Below are 22,316 nucleotides of genomic sequence, written 5' to 3' on the forward strand. Positions count from 1 at the left end.
AAGTCATTGAAAAATACGTGCTTGTTCTAGAGATAAATGTCATATTGAGTCCCTTGGAACTTATCAGGGACTCAAAATTCTAGTTTGCAGATGCATACCTTTGGTCCAAGTGGATTTAGTTTTATTGGGAGATTTCATTGTCAGGAGCAACAGTTGATGACATCAACAGTAATTACCAAATTTTAAGGGGATTGAAGAGAACATTATTCATGTGGGACTAATGATATTACACACAAATTGACAGTTTGTTGGATAAATATAGGACCATGCTAAAAAAATGCTAGTGCACGTCAGAATGTACAGTGTTCTCCCCAGGACCTATCGAATGGGGGCACCACCCGGTGAATTTAACTTACCACCTGGGTAAAATTAAGCAATTCTCTCAGTACTGTATTGTACTGCTCACTGATCTCAATTAATATTAATTCGAACATACTATGTGATCGAGTTCAATGTGACAGGAGCATATAATGTTTAAATTATGCAATTAATTTTTGCTCTGGATTGCTTGTGACATTTATAAATAACAGAAAATTTTATAATTTTGCGAAGTATTACATTTCCCACCCAGCTATTTTGTTCATAATGCTGCCCAGCTGGCAAAATTTTCTGGAGAGAACACTGATGTATATGCTGTCTACCATTTTGCCCCGACAAAAAAAAGGAGAGAACTATACACTGAAAGCCTAACTCAAGACTTAGGGACTCTGCAAGGATTTTAGGAAGAAATTTTTTTCATCTTGGCTCACCCTTGTAAGTAGAAGGATTTATTTTGTAGAGAAGGAATTTTAAATAAAGTTGGTGCAAGAGTTTTTCCTATATCACCTTAAGGTTTGAGGAAACTGTTAGTTAAGGGAACGGGTAATATAAATTGCCATTTATCTGATAATATGGGTCAAAGTAACTCTTGCACACATCCCAAAAGTTCTTTCAAATTTGAATTTTCCTCCTTGTGAATTTGCAAGGAGGAAAATCCTCTTGAATTCATGTCCTATAACACTTGACTTACATTTCATCATTTACAGGTCTGGTCTCATCATTCAACTATCGTGCTTAAGCCGACCTGGCTAGCCAGGTGGGTAAAGTGCCTGCCTGGCAACCCAAAGGTCACGGGTTTGAATCCCTCCTCAGACTTGAATCAGAGTAAAAATGCAAAACCTTTGGGAGGTGCATTATGGCCACAGAAGCCGATGCGCCAACAACTGATAATTGCTTTCTAGGATACAAGATTCATAACTTTGTTTCATTTCCTTGTGAATGATGCAAACATAAAAGAATTCTTTCTCTACTTGAATCATGTAGGCCTTTACCAAAATATATCATAACAATTTCCACCTCAATAAGCTATGGATAGACACAATTTGGCCTTAATAATCCTTGCGTCATTAAACACTATACTAACAACTAGTTGCAGTACATATTGCTGTTCTGCAGATATCTACTCACGAGCATTGGTGTACTATTCTCTGGTGGAATGAGACATGTAATACCAACAAAAAAAAGAACAATGCATGGAATCTGTTTCAGCAGTTTCCTACAACTATCAATCTAATTAATTAAAATAAACTGGGGACAAAGGCATGTCACATCAGAAAGAAAACTAAATGCAATTCCTTAATTCAGTTTACTTGATGAGCACAAAAGCCTGACTCCAAATTAATATGGAATAACATTAGAATGCTTAATGATAAATTCCCTTAGACATCCCTGATGCTTGACTGTAGTGGATATGAATTATCTTCCCCACAAGATATTGCAAATGCTTGTGGTACAGTTCTTTCACATATCAGCATCAACAACATACAACCCATCAGTAGATTGCAGAGTAGTGCTGCTAGTTCTGATACGATATTTTACTTAACATTGTAGCACTTAGGGGACAATGCATTACAACTTATCCTATATTTCTCTAATTGAATATTTCTTAACTCATTCTGTGCTGATAGGCATAATATCATCTACAAAAGAAAATACATGCCTGGCTTGCATGATACCTTTAAACCCACAATTGCACAATAACCAGTATGGAGTCCACAAGAATAGGTTATATCTTATCAAAGCAGAATGAAATATACGTTCATAAAAAATAAGCACTTGGTAATGGTATACATTAATATAAAAAAGCTTTCAGTACTGTCTAGGAATGTAGCATAATTTATGATTACATACCCCTGGACTGTGAGGCATTCTACCACTAATAAAACCTACACAGTAGAAATGTTCACCCTGTGTAGAAAAACATGTTATCAAAGTCACTATCACAGTCTTTTATTCAAGGATTACTCCATGAATAAAAGACTATCACTATTTTCAATTAGAATAAATCACATAACAATGTTCCAAGTACTGTGCACATGTATCTCTGTGCCAATGACCTTACAACTTCATGCCATTCTCAGAATGTGTGCTCTATAGAGCGACAACTTCCAACTTTCAATGAATAATAATAATAATAATAGTGGCTACCAGGTGTCAAAACAAAAAAAAAAAATTGTCAACACTTCTGTAAGAAGAAGAAAATGTATCCTGATGATGAATTATGGTTAAGAGTTTGTACACTACCTCTTACTAACAGCATCAATTTACAGGCTTAATTCTTGGCAGCAAAGTTAACTTTTTATAGCACATAAAAAACATATAAATTACCTGTTTAGAGAACTAACATAATTCAAGCCATCATGGATTATGTTATGTTTAGAAAACATCAGGTGCTTCCGTAGCCAGGTGGGCAGGAGCAGCAGTGTGTAGCACACGCTTCTTGATAGACCAGGGTTCGAGCCCGTGACCACCAAATACGGAGGATGCGGAAAGGTCAGGGAATGACCACCGCATATCCCTGAAGCATACGGCCTTAGTTGCTAATGCTCCTAAAAACCAAATAACAAACAAACAAACAGAAAACATAACATAACATAGTCACTCTACCACCAACAACCAGTGGGTAGTTGATTGGTGGAACAGGCTTCCATCTTTTGTTATGGAAGCTAATAGCCTGAATAAATTTAAGGTTGAGCTGGACAGGCATTTGGAACGAATGGAGGGGCAAAATGGGAGGGATTTTTTTTTTTTTTTTTGGCTGATGCTGCATAAGCTTGCTTTCTTGCATCGTATGCTTCTACTGATGCTTCTAAAACTGAAATTTCTGAGTGCACAGCAGTTGTCTTTCCTTCTTCTTCCATTTTTATATCCTGATTGAATGTATCGTTTTCCTCACTGAGCTGTTTGCAATTAAATTAGCACCAGAATATATAGACCTCACTGCCAGTGTCAACTGCATAATATATATAGACTCAATTAGTGTTTTACATTGCTTTACAGAATGGTTCTACTCTGCATCCTATTTTGAAGAAAATTCTCTCTCAGCTGATACAACTTTGGAAAAACAAGTGCGTCAGTATTTTTTTTTTTTTCTAGATCCCTGCTTAAGTAACAAGCTTGGATTCTATTCAATTTCATTAGATTAATGAAATTGAATAGAATCCAAGCAAATCCTTCAAAATAAACAGTGCAAACACAGTTATTTTTCAATGTGGAGGTTCTTTGAGTTCCATTTTCAAGACCATAGAAAGGAAAGAGTTAAAGAGAATGGTAAATTGCTATCTAGTTGTACCTAATAAATGTATTAATAGAATTCATTGTAATGACTACAATGAATTCTATTATATAAAAGTCAAAAATTAAATTTTTTTTCCTGAAAGAATGGAATTGAGATACCTATACAAGGGGCTAAAATAAATGTTTCTTACCTTCTTGGCAGCAAAGTTAACTTTTTATAGCACATAAAAAATATATAAATTACCTGTTTAGAGAACTAACATAATTCAAGCCATCATGGATTATGTTATGTTTAGAAAACATAAGGTGCCTCCGTAGCCAGGTGGGCAGGGGCAGCAGTGCGTAACACACGCTTCTTGATTAGACCGGGGTTCGAGCCCATGACCACCAAATACGGAGGATGCGGAAAGGTCAGGGAATGACCACCGCATATCGCCGAAGCAATATGGCCTTAGTTGCTAATGCTCCTTAAAGATGTTACCAGTAATATTAAAAAACAAACTTGTTTTTGGTCTAGGTTGTAAGCTTATATGGTTCTGTAACTGACCAGTTAAATTGCCAAATGGCATAAGAGACCAGTCATCATTAAGTTATGTTAATTAAATTATACTCAATTTATTTTATATACATTTACAGGGATTTTTTTATTCATCATACCATTTTATTCATCTGAATAACATAAAATATTGTTTAGAAAAAGAAATTAATACTTGAACTATATTTAGAAGTGTTGGGAAATTCATGCCATAAACGTTCATTGTGTCCCTGACATTTATCAATAATGTGTCATAGTCAGAGTGTGAAGATTCAAAGAACATCCTCAGGTTCCTCCAAATGCAGAAAAATGTCATCTTCAATCACTTTATTCAGTGCTGGAATGGTTCATGGATTCTTCTGAAACATTGTCTTTGATCAAAACCACATGGCTTTAAGTTGGGTGACATTGGAGGCCATACTAGTCCTTTGCCATACACTTCGGGGTAACAGTGTTTGTTAGTTTTCTGACAGCACCGGAGGGTTCCCCCCCATCTCCACACTTCAGGGTAGCAGTTAGAAACCACCCTGGTTTTAAAAATTTTCATCCGGGAAATTCAAGATGATCCCTTGTAGTATGGGCCTTGCCCCATTCTGTTGAAACCAGATGCCATACATGTCAACATCATAGCCATACAAAAAAAAGCACAAAATTGTCCCTAATGACATGAGATAGACATTTACATTGATGAACACTGGCAAAACTTCTATACGCACACAGACCCTTTGCACATGTAATGAATTGTTAACAATAATGTATGGATTCTTCAGAGCCCAAAATCTTTCATCTTCCTTCCTTCCTTCCTTCCTTCCTTCACATACCATATAAGTGAAAAAAAAAAAAAAAAAAACTTTGTTTATAAAGTCAGATTCTTGCTCTAAGTTCTACGAATTCTGTGGCAAACTGAATGTGCTATTCTTTTGAATTTGGGATTAGTGGCTGGCTGAGCTGAATTCTGTAAGGATATGCAGAAAATCATATCACATCAGTAAATCTACCTCTGTGCTACTGTAAAACATCCTATCTGTTGTGAAAGTTTTCACACACACTTTCTTGGGATTCACAGCAAGAATACCTGAGCTTCATCAATCCTCTTTGGAGCCCTTAGTGACAGTCACCATTCACAATCTTTCCTTTCATCTAAAACATTCTGTTCTCTCAGATTGATCCACTAACCTCAACACTTTGGTTTGTTGTTTACATGGGCCAAACTGTTGTCAGTATCTACTTTGAGCAGAAATAATTTAATTCCTATTTCTATAATATGCCTTAACAATAAGCACTCCCCCCCCCACACACACACTACTGTATGCTGCCGTTTTTTTTCATATCGGCTGGAGAGTATTCATTTGCAAATCAAATCTCCCAGGATTTCTCTACAAGAGTAATGAAGCTGTTAGTACAAAATATTTGAAGCTTACAAAACTGCAAAGAAAAAAAATAGCTCGGTGAATAAAAAATTAGTGTGCCCACGTGCATTCCTTACTGTTATCCATTCTAGCTTTTGTATTGTGACATTCAGATGCCACAATTACATGTGTGCTACTTATAATCCATGGTTTATTGGCTTAACATTTTTGAAAACTTATTTTTTTAGAAGTTACACAACGAAAATACTTTGCAAATTAAAAAAAAAAAAAAAAAAAAGAGAGACAGAAAATTTATCAACTGGAACTGTGTTCTACCCAGTGTTTGAGTACTAGTTATTGTTATATTTTTGTAGCTGCTGCTATTTTTGCTTTTTTTGTGATTTAAGACTGTCGGATCATTTTGGGAGTTGCCATTCGTTGTGGTCCACCAATGAAAAAAATCTATCCCCCTCCAATTTAGATGGATTTATTGCTTTGATAAATTTATATTAGAGAACGATATCTTATGTTTCTTTTCTCATCCATTAGCTAACCACTTCCAGATTACATGTATGTTGTATGTTTTTCACGTGTGGATTTGTAACAGTACATACATGTATGTTGAAAAAGATTAATACATGAATTGTCTCTAAGTATTGCAGTATGTATTGCCATCTTTTATCTGTGTTTCTAATATTTGACACAATTTATAATAAATTGCAGCACAAAAATAGCTTTGCAAATCAAAAAACTCAGTTATCCAGTTTGGGCTCATGCAAGCCAAAATTGAAGAAATTTGCTGGCATTCAGAACAAGAAGTTAATGAAATTGAAGATATATATATATAGAGATAAATAATATTATTACATCAAAAAAGTAAAATAAAGTTTTTATTTAGTCAGACAAAACTCTTTATATATTTTAGAAGAAGAGCCACCCAGTCTTGATGAGACTGTACGACAAGCTAACATCGAGTTGCAGACTGAAAACAGAAACCTTCATGGTTTAGTAACTGGATTGCATGAAAAGCACCATCAAATGAACCTAAAAGTAAGTAGATAACATAATTTTTTCCTTCTTCTCTTTCTACACTCCCCCCCCCCCCCCTCTGGGAGTCGATCATTATATAGTAAGCATAGAAGATTGTTCAAGTGTTTAAAATGTGTCAAGTGTTGTGGTTAAAATCTTGAACCTATCTGTGCTGCTTAGTTAATACATTTACATTAAAGCGGTCACTTTCAAACTTTAATCTTTGCCTGGTTCATTATTTTCTAACTTCACGTTGATCAAAAAAAAAGACTACTTGGCAATTTAAAATAAGTTCTTTAATAGTACTGTGCTGTGAGCTGTTGTAGATGTGTTTCTTGAATGATACTGAGATGTGCCCTGAGATTTGTTTCGTGAATGATAAGTAAACTAAACAGGGATCAAAAATTGGGAATTGAAGATTTTTACTATTAGCCATTTGCTTTAATGAATGATTTCAATAAACTGTTAATTTTAAAAATATAGAGAGGAATTACCTCAATATATGCACGTAGGACATTTCTTCACTAACACCCTCCTTGAATTTAAATGAATATTAAAATACCGAAATGACTTCTACCCCTGGAGGCAACCCATTAGTGATCCAATGTACCTGGCATCAGTAGTCTGACGAACAAAAATAACTTCCTTTTGGGAAGTTATTTTTATTCATCTTTAATTTATAGATATGTCTTCTCTCACTCATTGTCATTCGTTGGAGGTCTGATGTAATTTGGTGGCAGGTTTGGTGCTCTCAGACTACTGATGCCAGGTAGGAAGTCATTTCCGTATTTTAATATTCGTTTAAATTCAAGGAGAGTGTTAGTGAAGAAACATCCTACATGCATATGTTGAGGTAATTCCTCTCTTTATGTTTAAAATTGATTAATAACATAGGACGTACCGAGCCTTGTTGCTCTTTCATTTACTAAATAAACTGTTTATATACATTCTGTGTAAAGCATTAGAAATTAATAAATTTTCTGAAATGATATTAGATCACTGTTTTCCAAACTTTTTGGGCATTATGATTTCTTTTCAGTGAGTAACATACTTTTCAATGAGTAATTTGGAAATATACATTAGCAGTTACCACATTTTTTCTGTAAAATTATTTGCTTGTTTTGCAGTATACAGTTAAATGAATTACACACAATTGAGCAACAGACATTAGTATAACCAAATTTAGTTTCTCTTAATAACAACAGCATAATAGATGGGCAGAGTTGAAACAGAATCTTTGTTTTGTGAACTACAGAATGTACTAATAAAGCAGTATGTACAACTTTATTTGTGCTTAATATACAATAACAGATGGAAGTTTGTTCCAACAATCAACCATATGCTGGCTGAAGGCAAACTCATACACATGTAACCTGCAACCATCCTTCTGAAATTTGAATTTGTCCCCTCGTGTGTATTTTGAGCAAAGAGGAAAGATTCCATCAGCATTGAACTTGCTCAGTCCATTTAAAGCCTTAATGACCTCAGTCCAATCACCTCACGGGTGAATAGCTTCCAAATGCTGCATTTTGCAAAACTAAAGCCTTTCTTCTTAAAATGACCCTTTTGTTCTCCTCACCAATCTCATTGCCCTTCTCTGTACCCATTCCAGCAGATCTTCATCCATCCTAAAATGAGGCCTCCAGACCTGCATGCTCTACTCAAGATGCAACATAACCAATGCCTTGTACAATGTGACAATCACTTACTTATCCTGCTAGCAAAATTCCTGTATATCATTGAGAAAGTCCCATGAGCTGCCATAGGGGCCTGTCCACACTGCTTAGAGAACTTCATATCTAACTACACAATTACCACCACGGTTTTTTTTTTTTTTTTTTTTTTCCTCACTAATCTGAGTGTAGTGCCGTACAGTTGGTACATTAATCTGGAATTACTGCTACCCATATGGGATACCTAACATTTGTCACTGTTAAAGTTCAGCTGCCATTTCTCAGCACATCTGCCTTCTAGTCTTGCAATAACTTACTGTGATTGTTCATTAACCACCCTGTCAACTTTTGCATAATCTTCAAACTTATACATTAAGCCTGATTAATGTTATTTACTGTCATAAATAACATTAATAAATATAGAAAACAACAAGGGGCCTAGCATTGAATCCTGGGGGAACTCCATTAATAACCACTCTCTGACTTCTCCCTCCCACTCAACCACAACCATATCTTTATCCATAGCAGTAACTTGCCCTTAATGCCACACTGCTCCATTTTGCACAGCAGTCTGATATCAAGATTATTTTTTGCATCCAGTTCTTTTGCTGCTGCATCATAGTATCCAATTAAATTGGTCAGACAAGATTGCTCCTTAACAAATCCATGCTGTGTCTGCAGTTATACTGCATTCCTGTTTGGATAGTCCTGCGCTTCTTCTTTAATAAATGACTGTTATTTTCCCTGGAATAGATGTTAAACTAACAGGTCTGTAATTACTTGTGTCACCTTTTATTCTCTTTGTGAATTGGGGATAGATTCGCACATTTCCAGTCCATAGAGACCTCTCCTGAATCCAAAGATGCCTTCATAATTATGGCTAAGGGTTTGCTTACCTCCTTTGCTGCCTCCCTTAATATTTTTGGATAAATCCCATGTGCCTTTTTTTATGTATAACTTGAACAATTTCTGTTCTACTTTCCTCTCAGTTATTACAATATCATTCAGTACCCCCTTTCATGCCTATCCTTTCTGGTCACATTGTACTTCCATATTCAAATTCTATATCCCTTATATCTGATTGTGTAGTTAGATATAACACCAAGTCTTCAACAATATCCCTATATATGCATTTGATGACTTAATTAGTATTTCAAATTCATCTGATTTATTTACTATGCTCCTAACATTGGTATACATGCAAGTATGTATTCACCTGTTCTTATTCTTAGTTATCCTAATACAGCCCAGTTATTTACTTGTTTCATGAGGACCCACAGCAGGGCATGAAATCCATGACACAATGCTTTCCAGGCTACTGCATTTTCCAATAGAAGCATGCAAGAATCATTTCATCTCAGCTTGCAGTTGTAGTTAGACTATTTGTTTGTCTATTCCCCCCCCCAAGCAGTTTTGCGACTCACAGAACATTGCCTTGATAGCATCAATAAATATTCTTTCATCCCTTCTATTTAAGTCTATCCCATCCTGTCCTATATTTGGTATAATGTATTATTCATTGCAAGGAAATTATTCCTAATAATATATAGCTGCAAAAGATATGAAGTTAGGAGGAATATCATATCTTCTCTTGTATTTTTGCAACCATCAGGATTTAAACAATCTAGTTAATGCAATGATCTTAATGCTTGCAGCAGAATTAATTTTGACTTCACAGTGAATTGCTGTGGTATTGCACTACTTTCAAATGGCATTACCCTAAAAAGGTTAATCTGCAATATATTTAAATGGTAGCTTAACATTTTTTTGGTGATGCCATTTGTTTGAAACAGTACAGTTCCAATTTAAATAAATAGAATAATTAACTTTTATGGCAGTGCCATTTGTTTTAAAAGTACTGGTTTATTAGAGCAGTTCATTGTAAAGGCTGTTTCTCTCAGCCTTTACAATGAGCCTTTAATTTTTACCTTTTTCTTGTTCTTGCATGACCACCAGGTCAGAGGAGTTTACAGTAAATCATGACTACAATTCATTAATCATATTTAGCAGTCATGGGCTCAAAACACAATCTACTCAAAGAGTAAACTGCATTTTATCTAATTGCACCATTAGTATAAACTTTATCGTGTTTATAGGCTTCCACCCATTACTCTATCTCTTCTTCAGTTAGATAATTGAGTGGGTTATTAGCTGGAGCATTTTTAATTATTAGGCATGCCAGACTTACTTCTTAACATTAGCTCCTTCAAATTCCACCCTATGTGATGTATAGTTATCAAAATAACACTGGATCAGAATTTTCTCCAAGACTTACCTCTATAAATGCCATCATTTTGTAAAGGCAAAAATGAGATTACGGCATATTCAGCCTAGAAACTCGTGACAGAACTTTTAGAATTAGTTTCTACAAAAGGCTGTTTTGTGAGGCACATCAAATTTTGGATTACATCTAGATCCATTGTCTGTATTAAAACAATAATGGCTGAGAGGTAGGTGATGAATGTGTTTCCTTTCTGAAACTAGTCAGAGACTTAGACAGGCTGTATGCTGCCCTTTAACTGCTAGCACAAAGTTATGGTGAAACCAGACATTAAAATATCATTGGTAGACCAAGAATGTCACTGAGCCTCATAAACAACAGGTAGATAGGTTTGTAGATAGATATACCTTTAGAAACTCTTGATCTGTTTTATTTGCTAATAACTAAAGATTTAAGAACAATGAATATCTGAGCACTGACACAAAGAAGAATGTCTTGGTTATGCATATCTTTATTAACATTGAAAGTTACCAGCATTAGATTCATCATCACCAGCTAAAGTTGCCCTGTTCAAGCTCTATTCTTTAATCTCAATGGACTGCTTTCTACAATATTAAACTCTGAAAATAGGCCCACTAACATAAGGCTACAAAAATTGATCTTCATCTTTGGAGATCAATTCTTGAAATTGATTCAATTGAAATTCATCTTGACAGTATACTTAGAGCGACACACCTGATCCACCCTGGTTGGAAAAATCTTACCTTCCGTAACAATTATTTTCAACAGTGGGGTACAAACACTGCAAATCCATAAAATTCAACAGCTGTTTGAGATATATGCTGCTCTTAATTAACTTTGAGAATTGCCTAATATACATTGGTGGCTCTAATATTGATGCTGCTCTGGCAGTCTTTCCCTTCTATACTGTTTCTATAGCTCCTCCAATTGAATGCAGCAGTTGTACTGTAGAACTGTATGCAATCCAGTTAGCCCTGGGCAGTATCAACATTCATTCATCTTGATGCACAGAGCCTAATATTCCACCCAAAATTTCACTGTATATATTAGTTTGACTAATAAACATCAGAAAATACAGTCTTTGTGTGTGTTTGATGTAGAGCAGGGGTGGGCAACAGCCAGCCCGCGGGCCACATCCGGCCCGCGACGATGTTGAATCCGGCCCCCTCGGTAAATGTATAAATATAGAAAATCCATACCTGACTACACTCGCCGTAAACGTTCGGCTTAATTCGGTTCAATCGGGAATCGCGGCCAGTACAACAGTAACCAAGTGATTCTACGCAGCGTCAAAGAGTTATTTCCTAATTATTATTGTAGCATCGATCGAACGAAGTTCCTTTGGGTTTGACTTCTTATTGAAAAAAATAATATTGGTGCGAGATATTTTATGTTTTATGCCTTTTCTAATTATTACAATTTTTAATTTAATATAATTTATAGCCCATAAATGAGCCAATTAAAAAAAAAAGAAAAATTGATGCTGAATGCCGCATTTTCAATGATAATTGGACATTCAGATATTTAATTGCAAATATAGACGATAAAGCTGTTTGTTTAGTTTGTAACGAAACTATTTCCATTTTTAAAGAATATAATCTAAAAAGGCATTTTTCAAAAAAAACATTTCGTAAAATATAAGCTATTTTCACCGGAACAAATGAAAATTGAAACAGAAAATTTAAAATGTGGTTTGCGTAAGCAACAAAATACTTTGAAAATTTTGTCAAAACAGATAGAGCTCTGACAAATTTAAATATTGTATTTACTTTTTTTAAAAATACATCAATAATTTGGTAATTCAAGTAATATAACATTTTTTAGGTTCTGATTTTTTTTATTAAATCGTTCAATCTATTCCGGCCCGCATCATGATGCGAAAATTTCATTCGGCCCGCTGATGAAAAAAGTTGCCTACCCCTGATGTAGAGTGTGTGGTTATTAGGCATCAACTTAGTGTTCTGATGAGCGTTTATGACAGCTTGAAGAACAGAGTGGATGCCTCAAAGGAATTAAGTTGGATGGGGGGGGCCATCAAGCTCTCAGCTGCCTGCCTCACTGTCGGAGCTTGCACTGGTCTCACAGGAGGCAGCTATTGTCAGGGAAACAGGAAATATATTGTGCAAAATGGATAGGTGGAATAGAACCAGGATATGTCTGTCAAGGGTAAAAGTTGATGACATTGTAGAACATATTTTTAAGGGCACAAAAGGTGATATTGTTGCATATGTTGTTGCTAATAATATTAAGAGTAAAAGAGCTGAGGACTTACCTACTTAATGTATGGGACAATTTTAAGAAATGTTGCAAGTTAGGGTTAAATTTGAAAGTATCTGTTATTACCCAGACACAAAAGAAGGGAGTACATGATGAGAGCCTTGTCAATCAGTTTGGCCCTGGAGAGATTGTTCAGTGCTCATGTGGTAGAATTTTTCTCAGTGTGGTCTGTGTTTGTTAATAGAAGAGACTGCTTCTACAGGGATGGGATAACCTTAAGTGGAAAAGATGCAACAATATTTGCTGATGCTATTGAGGCAATGTTAGGTGAGTCGAGAAACTGCTAGCTTGGAGGGATACACAAGCTAATATTTTAACAATAGCCACAGGCAGAAATGAAAGTGATCCTTGCACTGCTTCAATTGGAACACGCAGCAGCCTGGAAAGCAAGGTAGCAGGGATTTCAAGGCCTGTTGTGGGTCATCCTGGAACAAGGAAATGCATGGGCTGTGTTAGGATAAGTAAAAGTAAGAACAGGTGCATGTATACTTGCACGTACATCAATGCTAAGGGCATAGAAAAAAAATTGGGGATAGTAAAGGATGCAGAATTTGAATATGGGGAATGCAATGTATACAGAAAGGATAGACAGGACAGGTGGGGAAGGGATTAGGCTCTTATTTAAGGTAACAACATAAAATTTAAAACAGTGCATCCAGTTGACATGGGTAGATAGTGCAATGTTGAGTCAGTTTGGTGTGACATAAGTACTAGGAAAGCAAAATTGAGAGTAGAATGTGTTATAGGCCTAAGGACTGATGAGTACAATGAACAACTATACAGAGAAATAGAGTGGCCTAGTAAATCAGAATGCCTTATAATGAGGGATTTTAACTTTCCATATATTGACTGAAATTTGTGTGTTGATCACTCACACACTAGCAAGTCTTTTGTGGATTTATTGGATGACTTTTCTACAGCAGCATGTTAGAGGGACAACAAGAGAGCAATACCCTTGGTCTGATTATCAGGAATGATTCCTCATGCATTAAGAATCTGCAGATAAAAGAACCACTAGGGAACAGCGATCGCAGTGTATTGATGTGATAGTTACTTGAAGATGTAGCTAACATCAAGGATAAAGGGAAGGGTTTTTGCCTTCGGAAAAGGAGACTAGAGTGGTCTCAGACAGTTTTTAAATTCTATACAGTGGAACCAACTAATGCTGTTACCAACAACAAATTCTAAATGGAAAGCTTTCAGGGAAATAATCATAAAAAATACTAGGGTTTTCATACCAATTAAGAAATACTGTTCAAGAAATACAATATCAAGACACATGGCAGAGAAGAATAATGCTTGGAATAGATATAAATTATCAGATGGTACAGAAGCCTGTGATAGATATAAACTAGTCTGCAATCTAATCACAAGAGAGAGGCTAGGCAAGCTAAGGCAGATTGTGAGAAGTCTGGCAAAGAATGCCAAGAAAAGCAACAAAAACTTCTTTACTTATATTGACAGTAGAAGGAAGGGTTTGAATCACATTGGTTCACAATGTAGATGGTTTAATTGTTGATGATCTTATTCAGGTTGCTGACAGGCTGAATAGGTATTTTGCATCTCCATTCACACATGAGGAATCCTTTGGGGAGGAGGAGGATGCCAGAAGGTTATCAAACTCTCTAACAGGGAGCTGAGTGATTTTGTGATAACTGAGAGGAAAGTGGAAGAGAAATTGTTGAAGTTGCATATAAAAAAGGCACCTGCGATGGGTAGTATCTACCCAATTATATTCAGGAGAAGTCCCTATGGACTGGGTATGTGTGAATGTATCCCCAATTCAGAAAGAGGGATCAAAGAGAGAAGTGAATAACTGCAGACCTGTTAGCTTAACTTCTAATCCAGGGCAAATAACAGAGTCACTGTTTAAAGAAGTAATGCAGGGTCGACCATCAGTAATGCAGTTATACTTGAGTCACAGCATGGGTTTTGGTAAGGGAAGATCTTGTCTTTTCATTGCATCATAGTATCCAATTTGATTGGATACTATGATGTAATGACAAAGGAACTGGGTGAAAATATCTTGATATCATATACTTGGATTTTAGGGAAGCTTTTGATACTGTTGCACAACGAAGACTGCTGTACAAATTGGAGCAGTGTGGCATTAAGGGAAAGTTATTGCTATGGTTATCCATGGACTTTTCATACTTTTTGTCTTCTCCCATTCGACCATCCCTTTATAGGGATGGTTAAGCGAGTGAGAGAGAGAGAGACAAAGAGTAGTTATCAATGGACACTGGTCTTCATGGATTACTATTATTAGCAGAGTCCCACAGGGTTCTGTGCTAAGCCCATTTTGTTTCCTGTATTAATAATGTTGATGAGAGTATATCAGACTTAATGTTTAAGTGTGCAGATGATACCAAGGTTGGCAAGGTGGTTAATGACAGTAATGAAGGTGTGCTGTTGCAACAAGATTTAGCAAAATTAGGCAGGTCTGAGAAACGGCAATGAAGTTTAGCCTTGACAAATGCAAGGTAATTCAGGTGCTAATAACATAACTTGGTACTGCACTCAGGGTAGTGGAAAGCGAAAAGGAATCTAGGGGTTATTGTGCAGTCTGATATGAAGTTTTCTGATCAGTGCAGACAAGTTGCCAGGGCAGCTCATTAGAATTTGTCAGTGGTATACAGGAAATTTGCTAGCAAGGATATGGACATGATTATCTCATTTCTGTGAGGCAGCATTTCTCAAACTGTGTTCCGTGGAACACTAGTGTTCTGTGAGACATGAACAAGTGTTCAGCGAAAAATTGTGATTAATAATTAAATAAATTAAAAAAAAATAAATTTTGCATATTTGTAGCATACACCACTTTTGTATCATTATAATATTTAACATAATTTTTTTTTCGGTTATTAATATACTGCCATAGACTACAGAACACTATTTTGGTGGGCTTTACAAAGAGAAGTATGCTTGAAAAAAGGAACTTTAAAACGATAAGCAAAGTACTTCTAGTAGTGCGACCACAGTTGCACTACTAGAAGTAGTATTAGTAGTACTACTACTAGTGCTAGTAGTAGTACTACTACAACTACTTCTAGTAGTGGCCCCGGGTGCCAAGCGTATTTCGAGGCCAAGCGATATTTGTGAGATTATAAAGTGCTCTTCAAAGGCGATTAAAGTTATTTTTAAGTTTATACATTTATCAAAAGCCTTATTTTTTTAAAATCGTTCTACACTTGAAAAGCCACAAGTTAGAACAGAGAAAGAAAAACCACCTTTCTTTTTATTCATTTTTCTAGGTCACTAATCAACTAACACTTTAACCACTTGGCCTCCTAGCGGCACTGCTCCTGCCTCCCCGTGGCGGGGCCGGAAATCTTGGCAAGTAAGTCCACTTGCCAAGGGCTAAAAGGAGCAATCATGGATAACACAGACCATCAGGATATTGAGAACGATAATCCAAAGAGACAAAAGACTGATCGGATGGAGCAACCTTGCCCGTCGTTCTTAATCATCCACTCCCTTACTAGTCAGCCCATGAATAAATTGTCTCCGTTTGTCATACAAAAACATCTGGAGGGTATTGCAGGATCTCCCAAGACTGCAATCAGGAGACTTACTAGTAGAAACCACCAACCACAGACATTCCGAGAAGCTGTTACAACTTACAAGCTTTGCTGGCATTCCAGTTAAAATATCTCCACACACAACCCTAAATTCATCTAAGGGTGTGATATCCAGTTGGGACTTAGTGAACGTCACCGAAGAAGAAATAACCCAAGAACTGCAGGGACAGAATGTAATTGAAGCAAAAAGAATAATGACTAAAAAAGATAATCAACTGACACCTACAAGAAATATTATTCTCACCTTCAATACACCTAACTTACCTCCTCTGTAAAAGCAGGTTATTTACTTTGCCGCATCTGACCTTACATTCCAAACCCTTTAAGGTGTTACAAATGCCAAAAGTATGGCCATTCACAAACTGTATGCAGAGGAGTTCCTGTCTGCCCTAATTGTGGATCCTCAGATCACATACAAAGTAACTGTACAGCTAAAAAAATAACCTGCCCAAATTGCAAAGGTGACCATCCTGCATATTCGAAGACATGTGAAAAGTGGAAAACTGAGAAAAAAATAGTAAAATACAAGGTTGAGAACAAAGTAAGTTACCCAGAAGCGAAAAAATTAGTCGCTCCTACTACAACCAAAAATATGACCTATGCCAATGCTGTAAAAAAATTTCAGACAGTCTCCACTCAAACTGATGTAACAGTTCCCACTAACAAATCAATTTCTGACCGGGCTAGAAATGTTCTTTCTAAGCAACAATCCAAGTTCTCTGACCAGGCAAATAATACTCCTCTGACAATACCAGTGGCATCTCCTGCTCCAGTCATAGATACCATATCTCATAGTTCAAACACAAATGTAGTGAAAAATTTTCAAGATACAGCCATGGACACAGATGGCACAACCATACAGGAAGATCCCCTTCTAGAAATCCATGCAGAAGAAGAAATGGACACAGGTCGGCCCGTTTTCTCCAAAAAAGATAAATCTAAACTAGAACGTCATAAGCCGGTAACCTTCAAAAAGCAGTCAGATACATCTCCATCAGTGAAACACAAATAATGCCTTGTATTTTACAATGGAATTGCAGAGGCTTTCGTTGCAACACAGATAATATCTGTGATCTAATTAACCGATATTCTCCAGTTGCCCTTTGTCTTCAGGAAACTTACCTAACCTCGCAAATTTCTCCTTCAATAAAGAACTATTGTCTTTATCGAAGAGATCGTAATACAGCAAATGCTGCCCATGGTGGTGTAGCAATCCTAATAAATTCAAAGATCCCAACTAAACATATTCCACTTCAAACTGAAATAGAAGCTGTTGCTGTTCATATAACTCTCCATATTTCGATAACACTTGTCTCAATATACCTACCACCAAACCATACTTACTGTTTAAAAGATCTTGAAGATCTCCTCATACAAATACCTCCACCTCTCTGTATTTTAGGGGATTTTAATGGACACCACCCCTTATGGGGTGATCCTAAACTAGACACACGTGGTCGACTCATTGAAAGCTTTCTAGAGTCACAAAACCTCACCTTACTCAATACTGGTGCGCACACTCACATTCAACTCCCAACTGGACACACCTCAGCAATAGATCTCTCAATTTGTTCTCCAATACTCCTCCCAATCATAGAGTGGTATGTTTTAAATGATCCAATGGGCAGTGACCACCTTCCAATCATATGCAATTTTTTAATATCACAGTCTCCTTCAAACAAACTCCGCAGGAAATGGAAATTTGTTCGTGCAAACTTGGCAAAATTTCGATCATCAATCTCTCTTAACGAGGAAAAAATCCAGCTCCAGAATATTGATAATGTAACAGATTACATCACATCACATCTCCTAAAAGTGGCCAAGGACACAATTCCATTATCAAATCCCCCTGGTCGCAAGCATTATAATTACTGGTGGAATAACGAATGCACAAAAGCAAAGAAAACAAAAATCAAAGCCTGGAATTTATTTCAGCAATGTCCAACCACAAACAATCTTATTAATTATAAGAAGCTAAGAGCAAAAGCACGATTTGTACAAAGGCAAGCCAAGAAAGAATCCTGGACCCATTTTGCATCGACCTTTAACAGAAACACTGATCCGAAAACTATATGGAAAAAAATTAGACAGTTATCTGGTAAGTTTCCTACTATACCTTCTCCAATCCTCTCCTGGAAAGGGCAAGATCTATCCAGTTCCTTAGATATTGCTAATGCTTTGGGCAATACTTTTGCTGAAATATCAGCGGCATCAGCATATTCTACATCATTCCAATGAATTAAAAACACTAGAGAAAAGCATGCCATAAAATTTCAAACCGCACGTACTCTTCCATATAACAAACCTCTGCAACACTCTGAACTTCTGCATGCCATTAGAACAGCCCACAATGGTGCTGCCGGTCCAGATGGGATTTATTATGTCATGCTTCAACATCTTGATGACAAGGCTTTAAGCCTGCTTCTGGTTTTTTACAATCGTATATTTTTAGAAAACGTTTTTCCAACTTCTTGGCATCACTCTACTGTTTTGGCATTCCTAAAACCTGGGAAAGATCCAACTAACCCCTATAGCTATAGACCGATCTCTCTATCAAGCTGCCTGAGCAAAATCCTTGAAAAAATTGTCCACAGAAGACTCGTATGGATCATTGAGTCACAACATCTAATGAGCCATAGCCAATATGGCTTTCGTAAAAATAGGTCGTGCTTAGATCTTATGGTCAAGGCTGAATTCGCCATTCGAAATGCCTTTGTTAAACGTGAACATCTTGTAATGGTTTCAATAGATATCGAGAAGGCTTTTGACACTACCTGGCGGCATGGCATACTTAGTGATCTTTACTCTCTTGGTCTGCGAGGCAACCTTCCTATATTTGTACAGAACTTCCTGCGTACTAGATCGTTTCAAGTTCAGTACCAACATGCCCTCTCCAAAACGTTTACACAGGAAGAAGGAGTACCACAAGGATCAGTACTGAGTGCCACTTTGTTTGCTCTTAGAATAGATTCCAATACCAATCAGCTTCGGCGCCTCCGTAGCCAGGTGGGAAGGAGCAGCAGTGCATAGCACACGCTTCTTGATTAAACCGGGGTTCGAGCCCGTCACCACCAAATACGGAGGATGCGAAAAGGTCAGGGAATGACCACCGCATATCCTGGAGCAATATGGCCTTAGTTGCTAATGCTCCTAAAAACCAAATAACAAACAACAAACAATCAGCTTCCAAATACAGTTGAAACCTACCTTTATGCAGATGATCTTTCCATCTCCTGCCATTCCCAAAACATGAGGTCTATTGAACGGCAGCTCCAGATATCACTTAATAAAATACAACAGTGGGCCAGCCTCAGTGGCTATCGACTCTCGCAGCAGAAAACAGTTGCCATCCATTTTTGTAGACAGCGCAAACTTCATCCGGATCCTGAACTTCAAATTTATAATATCTCCATCCCGGTCACTAATAGCATCAGATTTCTAGGATTAACACTTGATAATAAGTTAAATTTTATAGACCACATAAAAAATGTACGTACTTCCTGTCTAAAAAAGTTAAATATACTCAGAGCTTTATCCTCCCAAACATGGGGCGCAGATCATACATCTCTGCTTCGGCTATATCGGGCATTAATCAGATCCCGTCTTGAATATGGAGCTCCCATCTATGATTCAGCCAGACTGATTGCATTGCGCTGGCTTGATCCAATTCAACACAGTGCCTTGAGACTTTCGCTCGGTGCTTTCAGAACATCACCAGCACATAGTCTCTACATTGATGCCCATGAACCCCCACTAACTTTACGTAGGAAAACACTGTTATTGAACTATGCTGTCAAGATACAAAGCTGTGCCATGCATCCGACTCAGTCATACCTGTTCAATCCACCATTAGAAAACCTTTTCAGAAATAAACCAAGCATAGCAAAGCCGGCTGGTCTTCGCCTTCTTGAACTGATGCAAATTTGGAATGTTTCCATCCTTTCCGTACAACAGGTAACAACTTGTACTCAACCACCATGGGTTCCACCTCCTATACCGACCTGTGACACTTACCTCTCTCAATGGGGAAAGAACACTTTACAAACATCAAATATCAAACAACTTCACGAAGCTCACACTCAAAGATATCTTGACTTTTCTCCAATTTATACAGACGGCTCTAAATCTAATTCAAACGTTGGAGCAGCTGCAGTGTTTCCAAATACAGCTATTTCAGCATCCTTGCCATCTGAATTCAGTATCTTCTCAGCTGAATTATATGCTATCAAACTAGCTTTACAGAATCTCTCTTCTGACTGCTTTAAAATATGTTATTTACACTGATTCCCTCAGCTCAATCTTGGCTTTATGTAACTCCTTAAATAAAGTACACTCCGTTCTAGATGAAATAAAAAGCATATTACTAAAAATTGAAGAACGCCATCAACTGGTCACCTTCTGCTGGATTCCAGCTCATTCTGGCATTTTGGGCAATGAACTGGCTGATAAAGCTGCAAAAAATCCAACTAGCTTCGACTTAACTGATATCCCTGTTCCGCCATCAGACTATGCATTAACCATTCAGGCTGCATGCCTGTCAAAATGGACAGCAATATGGCACTCTCAAATTAATAAACTATTTCAATTTAAACATGATCCAAAAATTTGGCGCTCCAGTGTCCGCACATCAAGACGAGAAGAGGTAGTCCTTTCAAGGGTAAGAATAGGACATACTTACCTGACCCACCTTTATTTACTCACAGGGAATGACCCGCCACAGTGTCCACTTTGTAATATAAATCTGAATATTAAACACATTCTCATTGACTGCCCTTACTATGAACAAGACAGAACTTCAACCCTGCTATCACTGGTTAATCTTCGTAGACCAATAACTTTAGAGAATCTCATTGGAGATGACGCAGATATTTCAGAATTTTTCAACTTCTTAACGCAAACTGGACTTTTTAATCAATTCTGAATTTATGAAACTTTTTCATTTCTTTTTATTATAAATGAATAGGCGCATTATAGCCAAAGTAGCTTATGCGCCATCAAACCTCCATATCAACAACAACAACTTCTAGTAGTGCAACTGTGGTCGATGAAAGTGAACACAATATTATCACACTTCAAAGTGAGAATGAACAATCACAGCCTTTTGTTCCCTAAAAATCTGAAATGAAAAAATAGGAACCATCTAATAAAAGAGCAAAACAAAAAGTCTAATGACAGTTATTTGAATTTTGGCTTTACATGTGTTGGAAATAAAAATGCTCCTGATGCACAGTGCATCATATGTAATAAAATATTAACAAACAGTTCTTTGGCTCCCGCTAAACTTATGTTTCGTAAGTGTTCTGTGAATATGTTGTGAAATGAAAAGTGTTCCGTGACTAAAAAAGCTTGGGAAACACTGGTGTAAGGTAATGGTCAAACCAAATCTAGAGTACAGGTCTGGAGGCCTCATTTTAGGAAGGATGTAGATTTACTTGAGTGTGTACAGAGAAGGGCAACAAGATTGGTGAGGGGAATGGAAGGATCCTCTTATCAAGAGAGGCTTAAGTTCTGCAAATTGCAGTGGCTGGAGACTAGGCACCTGTGCGGTGATCTGATTGAGGTGTATAAGGCCTTGAATGGGTTGAGCACACTGAATTCTGATGGGATCCTTCCACTTGTTCAGATTATGAACCTAAGGGGGCATAAATTCAAATTAAGAAAGGACAGATGTAGAATAGATGTGCGGAAATTTGCCTTTAGCCAGCAGGTGGTTAATTGCTGGAACAAACTTCTATCTGTCGTTGTGGAAGTTGATAGGTTGAATAAATTTAAGGAGGAACTGGACAGGCATTTGGAGGGAATGGTGTGATTTTTTTTTTTTTTTTTTTGCCTGATGCTGCATAAGCTCATACACTTACTCTCTTGCATCACATGCCACTACTACTACTATTTATCCCAATTCCTAGGAAATTGTGCAAATCTAAAAGCTTTCTCTATTTAAAGCATATTGGCTTGTACAGAAGGATATAATTTAACACCCCTATAACCAGCTGTTCACAAATAAACCTATGAACAGAACAATTTGGCCCCAGTTGCCCTTGTGTTGTTAAACCCAATACTAACAAAAACAACAAT

The 22,316-nt window shown here is 36.9% G+C and overlaps 1 protein-coding gene across 6 annotated transcripts in view; it reads left to right on the forward strand.

Moving 5' to 3' along the window:
• Positions 1–22,316, forward strand: part of Bre1 (E3 ubiquitin-protein ligase Bre1) — a 415,493-nt gene that overhangs the window by 106,696 nt on the left and 286,481 nt on the right. For all 6 annotated transcript variants that reach the window (XM_090376128.1, XM_090376101.1, XM_090376124.1 and 3 more), the window contains one exon: positions 6,365–6,489. In XM_090376128.1, coding sequence (XP_090232254.1) covers positions 6,365–6,489 — 125 coding nt within the window. The remainder of the gene's footprint in view (positions 1–6,364; positions 6,490–22,316) is intronic.

The sequence above is a fragment of the Mastigoproctus giganteus genome, chromosome 1, assembly GCF_048544385.1.
Source record: "Mastigoproctus giganteus isolate SK-2022 chromosome 1, ASM4854438v1, whole genome shotgun sequence".
In the NCBI taxonomy this organism is placed as follows: Eukaryota; Metazoa; Arthropoda; class Arachnida; order Uropygi; family Thelyphonidae; genus Mastigoproctus; species Mastigoproctus giganteus.